Here is a 13086-nt window from a genome sequence, read left to right on the forward strand (position 1 = left end):
CCCAACAGGCCAACAACCTCCTTCCTGATTCCTCTCAAGCTCTATTCTTTTTCATAGCACTTAACATGTTTCAACATGCTACGTAACCTTTTGGCAGTATACTGTCTGCTTTCCTCACCCCCATGTAAACTCCAGGAGGGAGGTGATTGGTGGGTTTTTTGGTTTGATTTTGCCGCTCTATCCTTGCAAAGCACACCCGGCAATCTCCCACAGGAGGTGATTGTTTTATTCACGGACGTATCCCAAGAGCCTAAAACAGCGCCAGGTAAATAAAAGGCACTCAATAAATACTTGGTGAATAAATTTAGAAATTAAGATTTTCTTTCTGCAAGGACACTGCTCTTTGGTGATGAGCCTTAATCAGCTTCTAAGCTGCTTTATTACACAAAGGGCCCAAACCACAGGGAGCCCAGCAGTCCTAGGAGTGGCCCCAGAGGTAAGTTGGAAGCACTGAGGAGACAAAAGCTAAAAAACTAAAGGGTGCAGCTCTTTCTGGGGAAGGGGTGGGTGGCTGGCTGAGGAAATAAAGACCAACTTGTTTTCCCTTTGCATGTCCACAAGTGTTTCAATGGGCGGCATAAAGGACTTTGAACATTCTCCTACCCAAACAAATCCAGGGCTCCGAGCCCGAGCGCGGCGACGCGGGCCTTGCCCTTCCCCAGGCAGCTTCAGTGCCCTCACTTAGGTGGTTAGGCCGCGCCTAAACAGCGTTCTTTTCCGAGCCGGGACCTCCGTGCCTCAGGGACTAGGCGCCAAGGTGGCGCGTACTCCGCGTCCAGGTGCCCCGTGGGCGGCCGCAGGGGCCGCAGCACCGGTCGCCTGACAGGCGGCGGAACGAACACCCGGGCGAGGACCTGCGCACGTCACGGAGGCGTCGGCCCGCGCCCGCCGCACGCATGCGCACTGCGCCCAGCATGAGGGTCGCGGCTCTGATCAGGTAACCGCCCCGGTGCCGCCTTCCTCCTCCCTTCCTGCCTCCAGTCCCTTTCTGCTGAGTAGCAGGAGCTGCCGCCGCCGCCGAACTGACAGTGTCCCCGCAGAAGCCGTGTATCGGTGGCTCGGCGGCTCCTCCCGGTAGCAGGAAGAGGCGGAGCCTTCGGGCTACTACCCGGCCTGGCTGGTCCCCGGTCCCGGGCTGGCGCTCCTCCTTTCTCTCCGTCGCCTCCTCCCTGGTCTTCTGGGCCCCAAACTTGGGTTCAGATTGGTTTCACTTTAAAACTACTGATGTCTGGGTCTCACCGCCCGAGGGCTGTTTAAATTACTCAGACCCGACTCGGGGTCGGATTCTCAAAAACTGTAATAGGCTGTGAAGTTTGAGGGGCACTGCTTGACGCCACTTACTGAGTCTCTCCCACCCTTTTCTCTCATTTTTCATCCTGTTTTGTAGTTCCCTTCAGTCTTTCTGCCGGTCCTCCGGCCCTGCCTGGTTCCCTACGTTTTTACCAGCCCCGCCCCCTCCCGCAAAGACCACCTCTCCCTCGCCTGCCGTCCCATTAGTGACTGGACTGTTTATGGCATAGATGTGTTTTACTTTGGTGCAATGGCACCAAAGCAATGGCAACTGGATCTAAGTTGCCATTGCTAATGGCAACTGGATAATTCCATCTCTATCCAGAGATGGAATTATCCTGTTTTATCTTAGATCCAGTTGCCATTGCTTTGAACACTCATGATTGCTTTTAGAAAAGTGACCTTACGGTAACATACTCCATATTCCAAAAGGAGTTTGAAATCTAATAACCCATCATGTATTTAGGTGTCTAAATTAAGTCCTATGACGACCAAAGATTGGTCAGCTTAAATGTCTCCGTACTCAATCTGTAAACTGAAGCAAAAGGGAAAAAACAACAAAATGCAAAAGGGAGTTCAGACTACTTGAACATTTGTTTGATGAGTTTTGGATCTGTATAGAGTGAGATGAATAGAGGGCAACCATGCGAAGCCCATTGATGATTTCATGAAAGTTTTTGTTCAGTGACCTACGAAATTAATACTGGCTGACAATAGTATGACCTATTAAGGACTCGATATAACATCTTTTACTTCAATGCCATTGTTAGGATACTGGACTATAATGCCAAAATAATTTTTTTTCCCAATGAATTTCTTCTGTAAACAATGTGATTAAGCTTCCAACATTATGGACTTCATTTGATCTAGATAAGTAAGAACAAAAAGCAGCCCAGGAAATGAGTAATTCATATCCACATGCAGTTTACCAAAGTTTAACCATTAAAGTGAGACACTTAACTAAAGTTTCAGAAATGTTGAAGAGAAGGAGAGAAGAAGATTGGTATAATCCATTACACTAGATATTCTGTAATGTGCATATGTTACTTTTATAATAAAAAAGCAAATTACTTTTAAAAAAGGCAATGTTGGAAAATCGTTGCTAAAATGTAAGATCTGTATAAATGTTGGAAGACATAAGTAGGAGTACAGAACATAATATGTACATACAAATATGAATGCATACATAATACATATATACATTTGTATGCATATACACTTGAATGTATTTGGTTTTAAACTTAATACAGTGAATCTGCTTGCAATAAATATATTTAGTGTGTGCACTAAGAGATGGGATGTATGTGTGTTCTAGGGAATAAGTGAAACCAAGATTCTTACATTATCTTTAGACCATGAAGAGCATATTTTCCTAATACACAAAAGATTGCATCATTGAATTTTACAGTTGAATGACACCTTGAGGATTAGTTAGACCATTCTCTAATTTTATAATGAAGCATGTGAACCCAAGCACATTGAGTAACTTAGTTTGGTGTTCCAGAATTGGGAACTGAAATTCTGATCTTGTGAAGGATGTCTTCCCTAACATATGCTGATGTACTTTGTGATGTTCTAAGAAGTGAGTAAGGTACTCAGCATTTTCTAAACTTAATTTGACCTTTAAAACCTTTTGTTCTTAGAGTATTTGTCGGACACTAGTGTTCCACAGAACACAATTTGGGAAATACTATTTTAAAATCATATTTGAAATCTTAGCATATTTTAAAATAAAAGGACAAGTTCTGATTGTGGATGTATACCCTTTAATCTTTAATATTCTAAATATTCTCAAGAATTCGATCATCTTGTCCTGGGGAAATAAAACAGGTTCAATAGGAGAAGTTGTGAAAAAGGTACTTGGGGGAAACATCAGAAGCTGAGGGGAGAGAGCATGATGTGTAACTTCACTTTGCCCCTTGCAATCTCTCTCCCCTTGAGAAGTTCTGGAATGACAGTTGTTACTGATCAGAATATGGTAGAGGCTGACAAATGCTGGGAACTAAAATAAAAGGCAAAAGGTCCAACTTCTAGGATAATCAGTCTCTTGGTTTCTTTGCTTATAAATAGGTCTAAACATTATCTGGGGGTACATTTGCAGATTTTAGCAGCGATTAGAATGAAGGGAAACAGGAATAAAACGAAGAGAGACAAAGATAAAAGAAAGGAAGAAACATGCAAGAGAGTACTAAACTGAAATAGTATAAAGGTTGCCATTCAACCTTGTTATAGATGAATGACTATTGGTCTTGAATAAGTTATTTGCTAGGTAGGTAGATTTGGTACCAGAATTTAGAATTTCCTGTCAATCTGTTTATTAGATTTATGACTCAGGCCTTGTCCTGCCATCATATGTAGTGATGGCTGAAAGATGAAGTACTGATAGTACTGCTGTTTAACTTTATCAGTGTAATTCAGCATTTTGCTTTCAACCTCTACAGAATTTGAACCCACCAAGTACATCAAACTTTGTCATTTGATTGGATCTCAGATCTTTAATTTGATCCTTTAATTGGTGATGGTGACCATTGTTAGAGTTCTTAAAGTGGAACAGAACATGTTTTTTTCTCCTTTCTCATAGAAAATTTCATCTGAGAAGTATATATAATAGTTTAACTGAAATGTAAAATTAAATCATATTTCATTTGCAAAACACTTTATATTAAGCAAAGCCACTATCACAAACCAAAGAGTTGCCATTTTTTGTTTAGCATAGTCTTTGTTATAATGGCATATAATTTCATAAGCCCTTGTGAGTAGCAGCCTAAGATAATCAAATTCGTTTGATCAGTTGTGTATGCTATGGAAATTACATGTGTTTTTTGCATTCTAATGTAAAATAGTCCCTCAAATATTCTGAAAAGCTGAAAAAATGTGTTCTATTTCTGTAATGAGTCTATGTCAGATAATGGTCAGTAACCTGATATTTGTCTCATCTATTTCTTTCTTTGTTTTTTAGTGGTGGGAAGGACAGCTGTTATAATATGATGCAGTGCATTGCTGCTGGGCATCAGATTGTTGCTTTAGCAAATCTAAGACCACCTGAAAACCAAGGTAAGTGTATAACTATCAGAAAATTCTCTAAATGACTGAAACTCCAACCTCGTAATCGCATTCTATTGTATGCAGTATGCAAACAATAAAAGGAACTCATATATCTTTAGCACTGGTTATCTGCTATGTTCTATGCTAAGTGTTTTCAATTACATATCCTTTACTCCTCGTAAGAACTCCTAGAAAGTTTTATTAGACAAAGATACTGAAGCTTAGAGTTTTATAAATTTGTCCAAGGTGAAATAGCTAGGATAAACTTGCAGAGCTGAGACTTGAATCCTCTTACTTCAGAGTGCACTGCTGTTCCACTACAACACTTTTCCAAGTGTTGTTGGCAATACACAGTTAAATAAGATACAGCTTCTTGGAGCTTGGGAAGTAAGACATATATTAATAAATGATAATATATGAATTTTGTAATTAAAAGCATCTAGTTTAGCCACCTTAGATGTAAGCTAAATGTGTGAGACTTGAGAGAGCCGTAGAGCAATGTATTTCTACTTTTTATTTGTCTGTGGTAATAAGGACATCTACAAATAATCCATAGACCTTATTTTAGCTACTTTTTTTGGTTTTTCTCCAATGAAATTTCCCCATTTAGAACTGTTTTTTTCTCTGTGTCCATGTCAGTGTCCAGATTTCCTCTTTTAATAAGGACACCAGTCATACTGGGTAAAGGCCTTACCCTAATGACCTCATCTTAACTAATTACATCTGCAATGACCCTATTCCCAAGTAAGGTCACATTTTGAGGTATTAGGTGTTAGGACTTTAATACAAGAATTTGGGAGCGACACAGTTCAAACAGCAACAATATCTTTTTTTAATTGAGATATAATTGATGTATAACACTGTATTCGTTTTAGGTGTATAACATAATGATTTGGTGTGTGTGTGTGTGTGTATATATATATATATATATATATAGTGAAATGATTACCACAATAAGTTTACTTAACATCCATCACCACACGTAATTATAATTTTTTTTTTCCCAATCAGACTTTTAAAAAGAGAAAAATGTTCACTGATTTGCTTTTTATTCTCTTTTATTATACTCATACAACCATAGATATTAACTGCTAAAATGTAATAGGGTGAGATTAACACTTGTCTAACTCTATTACTACTTTTATAGTAAGATCTTTTTATCATCCCCTTTACTCAACTTCTTTCAAGATTCCATGCTTTTGCTCTACTATTATTTTAGGATGAATTATTAGTGAAAACCCTAATTATAGTTCCTGGCATGAAATAGGCACCCACTAAATTTAGTTGAATCTGGATTTAGCACTAAATATTTCCTTCCTTCCTCCCTTCCTTCCTGCCTTCCTCCCTCCCTCCCTCCCTCCCTTCCTTCTTCCTTCCTTCCTTCCTTCCTTCCTTCCTCAGTGCTGCCAGTATATTGAATTTTTGTTCTTATATCATTTTACAGTTGTTTTCTATTTATTTTGTCTTTTTTTTTTCTTTATGCCCAAATAGGTTGTTTGTAAGCTTCTTGAGAGGAGAGGTCATATCTTTTGTGTTCCTTTAATTGTTCCTCAGCACTTGGGACAGCTCTGTGCCTCTGATAAGCATTCACTCAAGGTTTATTGATGGACAAATGAATAATGAACTAACTAGAATTAGCTCTGCAAGAGCGAGCAGTTATTTCAGTCAGATATTTGCATTTTCTTTCCTTCTCTGATTGAGACCCAAGTAATGCTGGAAGTAAAGTGGGGAAGATAGAGATTAGAAATATTTTATAGGAAGAAATAGAACAGGTCCCGTGGAGGTCCTGTAGCGGGTCAGGGATAAACATACACTTTAGGATTTTGTACTGGGCTTCTGATGATTAATGATAATAGCTTTTTCAAAGTGATATGTTTAGAAAATAACCTCCTATTTCTGACTTTAAATAATAAAGAGAAAATTCTTTGACTAAGGGTGAGTGGGAACTACACTATAACTTCTATATTATAAAAGAAGAAGCAGAATTTCCTTGCAGGTTGTGTTCTGTTACCAAAGGAAAGAATTTTCTTATCCCTTGTGGCCAGTCAGGCAAGTGAGTTTTTTAAGCTTTCTATCTTTAGAGGTGTTGGTATTTAAAAAGCAGATTGTATTATATAATATATAATACGTACATGATATAATTTCATTCCCTGGAGTTTCTATCTTCAGCTTTTCTATATGAATTATTACAGTTACCTTGTACTGAATCATTAACGTACAGAGCTTCCTTGACTTACAGTATGGTTATGTTGAAATACATAAGTTGAAAATATCCTGTCAACAATTCATTTAATACACCTAACCTACTGATCATCATAGCTTAGTCTAGCCTACCTTAACTGTGCTTAGAACTACCACTGGGCAAAATCATCTAACACAAAGCGTATTTTATAATAAAGTGTTGAATATCTTATGTAGTTTATTGAATTCTGTAGTGTGTGGAAGTGAAAAACAGAATGGTTTTATGGGTACAGAATGTTTCTAAGTGTATTGGTTGTTAACCCTTGTGATCGTGTGACTGACTGGGGGCTGTGGCTGTCTGCTGGGCATCACACAGGGTATCAACCACATATCACTAGCCTGGGAAAAGATGAGAATTCAAAAGTCGAAGTACAGTTTTTACTGAATGTGTATAGCTTTTGTACCATCGTAAAGTTGAAAAATCCTACATTTAACCATTTAACCAAAAATCCTAACCTTAACCAAGTTAAGGACTGTCTTTATAACCTTCCATGTGCTCAGGGTTCACTAGCAGAGTGGTAAGATGACACGCAAAGTATATCTTTAAATTACGCCTCATGTGGAATGGAGCTATTTATTTAGAATATTGTTAGTGAGAAAAAATTTAGTAGTAAATGGAATTGGAATATTACAAAGTAAAAGCTGGAAAAAATCAGCTGCAACTCTCATTGTAATGGAAGAGAATAGATGGCTGTGGGTTGCTGGATGGAGAGGGTTTAGCTAATCGTGATTTAAAGTCAGCAGGAAGTTGGTGATTATTGAATGAATCATTGACTTTTTCCCCCAACCATGTAAAAGGAATCTTAATGAGGAATAACTGGTAGAGATGACTCCAGTACAAAGTTGGTTAAAGTAAATTCACAGCCCTGAGTTTTCAGTGGGTAGTCTGGAAAAGACTTTATCCCCATCAATGGGGATAAATGTGAACTTGTCATAAAATTCACAAAGCCATCTCTTTAAATTTGTAGTAGGAACTTTTGTGGCGTATTAATTGAGGTGCTTCAGGCAACAGTGGAGCCTTTTGGTTTTATTTGCTCTCATACCATTGTTGCTATGTAGCTTCCATTAATAAAAGTTACATTGTGGTTGGGACTAAATGGAGCCTTAAAGGAAAATTGTCTTCTAGGTTTTTGAAGTCAGTAAAGTGTTTTTAATTATTAGGCCAACATCAGGAAGTTTCTTGCTAAGTAGCTCAAAGTTATTTAAATATATTAATTCGACTGTATTAATTGCCTTTAAAACTAATACATTTAAAGATCTACTTTAAACTTGAGATGAAGGTAATCTGAAAGGTTTTTAGGTAACTTTGGCTATATCTCTCCTTCCTACTGGGACCAGGACTAGACAGATTTATAATAATAATGTGAGTACATGAAAGCCAGTCTGTTCTGTGGGTTCAGAAATCTAGTGAGCCAAAATCTGATAGCATATGATGGCAGTTTTGATTATTGAAGGACCCTTACAATATCATTTTTCATGCCTTTTGATAGAATTCTTTCACATTTAGTGGAAATCCTAGACCTGCTTGGCATATATGCATGTAGAAACATATATGTCAAACATTGTTTTGTAACTTTTTGAGAACGTAATAATGTATTGTGAACATTTTCCCTGTCATTAAGTAGTATGCTGCCATAGCATTTTCTAGATATTGTCTTTGGAACACAAATACCCTATGAAAATATAAGTGTTCTGTGGATAGATAACTTTGAGAGATAATTCATACACTCTCCCCTTGTTAGAGCACCTTAAAGCAGATTAGCCTAGGAAGAACTGCAGTTAAAACACCTGTTTAATATGGTTTATCCTCATTTTTTATAAATTGATTTGACCACAGAGTCCTTTTTTTTCATCCAATACCTATTAATATCTCATGGAATTTCTATTCTGCAGAACATACTTTAGAAAATAGTCCTCTTCATAATTATATTAATGGCTGCATAGTATTTTATTATGTGAATATACTATCATTTTAATCAGTTATAAACAATGCTGTGATGAACATCTTTGCAAATAATCTTTGTGTATATTCATGATTCTTTTTTCTAAAAAAAAGAGTGTTAAGAAATCAGAAAGCATATTCCAATATATTTCTAAGCTTATTTATATCACCAAAAAGTGTGATGTGACTCATCTGTTTTGAATATTTTACTCATATTGATATTTTTGGAATCTTGTGACAACCAGTGATTGTGTTACTTATTAGCTTAAGTTATGTTTCTATACACATTTGTAACTGCTCTAACAACACTGAATTTATATATGTTTATATGTTTTATTGAATTAAGAATATAGAATATATCAAGAGCATCTAAATCTTTTTCTTACAAATATTTGTCAATTATTAACTAAGTATGTTTTTTTTTTTACATCTTTATTGGAGTATAATTGCTTTACAATGGTGTGTTAGTTTCTGCTTTATAACAAAGTGAATCAGTTATACATATACTTATGTTCCCATATCTCTTCCCTCTTGCATCTCCCTCCCTCCGACCCTCCTTATCCTACCCCTCTAGGTGGTCACAAAGCACCAAGCTGATCTCCCTGTGCTATGCGGCTGCTTCCCACTAGCTATCTACCTTACGTTTGGTAGTGGATATATGTCCATGCCTCTCTCTCGCTTTGTCACAGCTCACCCTTCCCCCTCCCCATATCCTCAAGTCCATTCTCTAGTAGGTCTGTGTTTTTATTCCTGTCTTACCCCTAGGTTCTTCATGACATTTTTTTCCTTAGATTCCATATATATGTGTTAGCATACGGTACTTGTCTTTCTCTTTCTGACTTACTTCGCTCTGTATGACAGACTCTAAGTCCATCCACCTCACTACAAATAACTCGATTTTGTTTCTTTTTAAGGCTCAGTAATATTCCGTTGTATATATGTGCCATATCTTCTTTATCCATTCATCCGATGATGGACACGTAGGTTGTTTCCATCTCTTGGCTGTTGTAAATAGAGCTGCAGTGAACATTTTGGTACATGACTCTTTTTGAATTATGGTTTTCTCAGGGTATATACCCAGTAGTGGGATTGCTGGGTCATATGGTAGTTCTATTTGTAGTTTTTTAGGGAACCTCCATACTGTTCTCCACAGTGGCTGTACCAATTCACATTCCCACCAGCAGTGCAAGAGTGTTCCCTTTTCTCCACATCCTCTCCAGCATTTATTGTTTCTAGATTTTTTGATGATGGCCATTCTGACTGGTGTGAGATGATATCTCATTGTAGTTTTAATTTGCATTTCTCTAATGATTAATGATGTTGAGCATTCTTTCATGTGTTTGTTGGCAGTCTGTGTATCTTCTTTGGAGAAATGTCTGTTTCGGTCTTCTGCCCATTTTTGGATTGGGTTGTTTGTTCTTTTGTTATTGAGCTGCATGAGCTGCTTGTAAATCTTGGAGATTAATCCTTTGTCAGTTGCTTCATTTGCAAATATTTTCTCTCATTCTGAGTGTTGTCTTTTGGTCTTGTTTATGGTTTCTTTGCTGTGCAAAAGCTTTTAAGTTTCATTAGGTCCCATTTGTTTATTTTTGTTTTTATTTCCATTTCTCTAGTAGGTGAGTCAGAAAGAATCTTGCTGTGATTTATGTCATAGAGTGTTCTGCCTATGTTTTCCTCTAAGAGTTTGATAGTTTCTGGCCATACATTTAGTTCTTTAATCCATTTTGAGCTTATTTTTGTGTATGGTGTTAGGGAGTGTTCTAATCTCATTCTTTTACATGTACCTGTCCAGTTTTCCCAACACCACTTATTGAAGAGGCTGTCCTTTCTCCACTGTACATTCCTGCCTCCTTTATCTAAGATAACGTGACCATATGTGCGTGGGTTTATCTCTGGGCTTTCTATCCTGTTCCATTGATCTATCTTTCTGTTTTTGTGCCAGTACCATACAGTCTTGATTACTGTAGCTTTGTAATATAGTCTGAAGTCAGGGAGCCTGATTCCTCTAGCTCCGTTTTCGTTCTCAAGATTGCTTTGGCTATTCGGGGTCTTTTGTGTTTCCATACAAATTGTGAAATTTTTTGTTCCAGTTCTGTGAAAAATACCAGTGGTAGTTTGATAGGGATTGCATTGAATCTGTAGATTGCTTTGGGTAGTAGAGTCATTTTCACAATGTTGATTCTTCCAATCCAAGGACATGGTATATCTCTCCATTTATTTGTATCATCTTTAATTTCTTTCATCAGTGTCTTATAATTTTCTGCATACAGGTCTTTTGCCTCCTTAGGTAGGTTTATTCCTAGATATTTTATTCTTTTTGTTGCAATGGTAAATCGGAGTGTTTTCTTGATTTCACTTTCAGATTTTTCATCATTAGTGTATAGGAATGCCAGAGATTTCTGTGCATTAATTTTGTATCCTGTTACTTTACCAAATTCACTGATTAGCTCTAGTAGTTTTCTGATAGCATCTTTAGGATTCTCTATGTATAGTATCATGTCACCTGCAAACAGTGACAGCTTTACTTCTTTTCCAATTTGGATTCCTTTTATTTCCTTTTCTCCTCTGATTGCTGTGGCTGAAACTTCCAAAACTATGTTGAATAAGAGTGGTGAGAGTGGGCAACCTTGTCTTGTTCCTGATCTTAGTTGAAATGCTTTCAATTTTTCACCATTGAGGATAATGTTGGCTGTGGGTTTGTCATATATGGCCTTTATTATGTTGAGGAAAGTTCCCTCTATGCCTACTTTTTGCAGGGTTTTTATCATAAATGGGTGTTGAATTTTGTCGAAAGTTTTCTCTTCATCTATTGAGATGACCATATGGTTTTTCTCCTTCAATTTGTTAATATGGTGTATCACGTTGATTGATTTGTGTATATTGAAGAATCCTTGCATTCCTGGAATAAACCCCACTTGATCATGGTGTATGATCCGTTTAGTTTGCTGTTGGATTCTGTTTGCTAGTATTTTGTTGAGGATTTTTGCATCTATGTTCATCAGTGATATTGGCCTGTAGTTTTCTTTCTTTGTGATATCCATGTCTGGTTTTGGTATCAGGGTGATGGTGGCCTCGTAGAATGAGTTTGGGAGTGTTCCTCCCTCTGCTGTATTTTCGAAGAGTTTGAGAAGGATGTTAGCTCTTCTCTAAATGTTTGATAGAATTCGCCTGTGAAGCCATCTGGCCTTGGGCTTTTGTTTTTTGTAAGATTTTTAATCACAGTTTCAATTTCAGTGCTGGGGTTGGTCTGTTCATTTTTTCTATTTTTTCCTGATTCACTCTTGGCAGGTTGTGCATTTCTAAGAATTTGTCCATTTCTTTCAGGTTGTCTATTATATTGGCATAGACTTGCTTGTAGTAATCTCTCATGATAATTCGTATTTGTGCAGTGTCAGTTGTTACTTCTCCTTTTTCATTTCTAATTCTATTGATTTGAGTCTTATCCCTTTTTTTTTTTTTTTTTTTTTTTTTTGCGGTACGCCGGCCTCTCACTGTTGTGGCCTCTCCCATTGCGGAGCACAGGCTCCGGATGCGCAGGCTCAGCGGCATGACTCACGGGCCCAGCCGCTCCGTGGCATGTGGGATCTTCCTGGCCCAGGGCACAAACCCGCGTCCCCTGCATCAGCAGGTGGACTCTCAACCACTGCGCCACCAGGGAAGCCCCTCCCTTTATTTCTTGATGAGTCTGGCTAATGGTTTATCAATTTTGGTTATCTTCTCAAAGAACCAGCTTTTAGTTTTATTGATCTTTGCTATTGTTTCCTTCATTTCTTTTTCATTTATTTGTGATCTGATCTTTATGATTTCTTTCCTTCTGCTAACTTTGGGGTTTTTTTGTTCTACTTTCTCTAATTGCTTTAGGTGCAACATTAGGTTGTTTATTCGAGGTGTTTCCTGTTTCTTAAGGTAGGACTGTATTGCTATGAACTTCCCTCTTAGAACTGCTTTTGCTGCATCCCATAGGTTTTGGGTCATCGTGTCTCTATTGTCATTTTTTTCTAGGTATTTTTTGATTTCCTCTTTGATTTCTTCAGTGATCACTTCGTTATTAAGTAGTTTATTGTTTAGCCTCCATGTGTTTGTATTTTTTACAGATCTTTTCCTGTAATATCTAGTCTCATAGTGTTGTGGTTGGAAAAGATACTTGATACAATTTCAGTTTTCTTAAATTTACCAAGGCTTGATGTGTGACCCAAGGTATGATCTGTCCTGGGGAATGTTCCATGAGCACTTGAGAAAAATGTGTATTGTGTTGTTTTGGGGTGGAATGTCCTATAAATATCAATTAAGTCAATCTTGTTTAATGTATCATTTAAAGCTTGTGTTTCCTTATTTATTTTCATTTTGGGTGATCTGTCCATTGGTGAAAGTGGGGTGTTAAAGTCCCCTACTATGAATGTGTGACTGGATTTCCCCTTTTATGGCTGTTAGTATTTGCCTTATGTATTGAGGTGCTCCTATGTTGGGTGCATAAATATTTACAATTGTTATATCTTCTTCTTGGATTGATCCCTTGATCATTATGTAGTGTCCTTCTTTGTCTCTTGTAATAGTCTTTATTTTAAAGT

The 13086-nt window shown here is 37.5% G+C and overlaps 1 protein-coding gene across 12 annotated transcripts in view; it reads left to right on the forward strand.

Moving 5' to 3' along the window:
• Positions 1-241: 241 nt before the first annotated feature.
• The window catches only part of DPH6 (diphthamine biosynthesis 6), a 443901-nt gene continuing 431056 nt past the window's right edge, over positions 242-13086 (forward strand). For 10 of the 12 annotated variants that reach the window (XR_007475329.1, XR_007475328.1, XR_007475332.1 and 7 more), the window contains exons 1-2: positions 825-937; positions 4250-4344. Coding sequence is in view for 4 of the 12 variants with exons in the window: in XM_049705488.1 (XP_049561445.1) it covers positions 897-937; positions 4250-4344 (136 nt within the window). In the remaining 8 variants the exon portion in view is untranslated. Of the gene's footprint in view, positions 266-318; positions 437-824; positions 938-4249; positions 4345-13086 lie in introns of those variants that run through there. The other 2 variants (XR_007475334.1, XR_007475333.1) reach the window with 2 other exon arrangements.

This window comes from Orcinus orca, chromosome 2, assembly GCF_937001465.1.
Source record: "Orcinus orca chromosome 2, mOrcOrc1.1, whole genome shotgun sequence".
NCBI lineage: Eukaryota > Metazoa > Chordata > Mammalia > Artiodactyla > Delphinidae > Orcinus > Orcinus orca.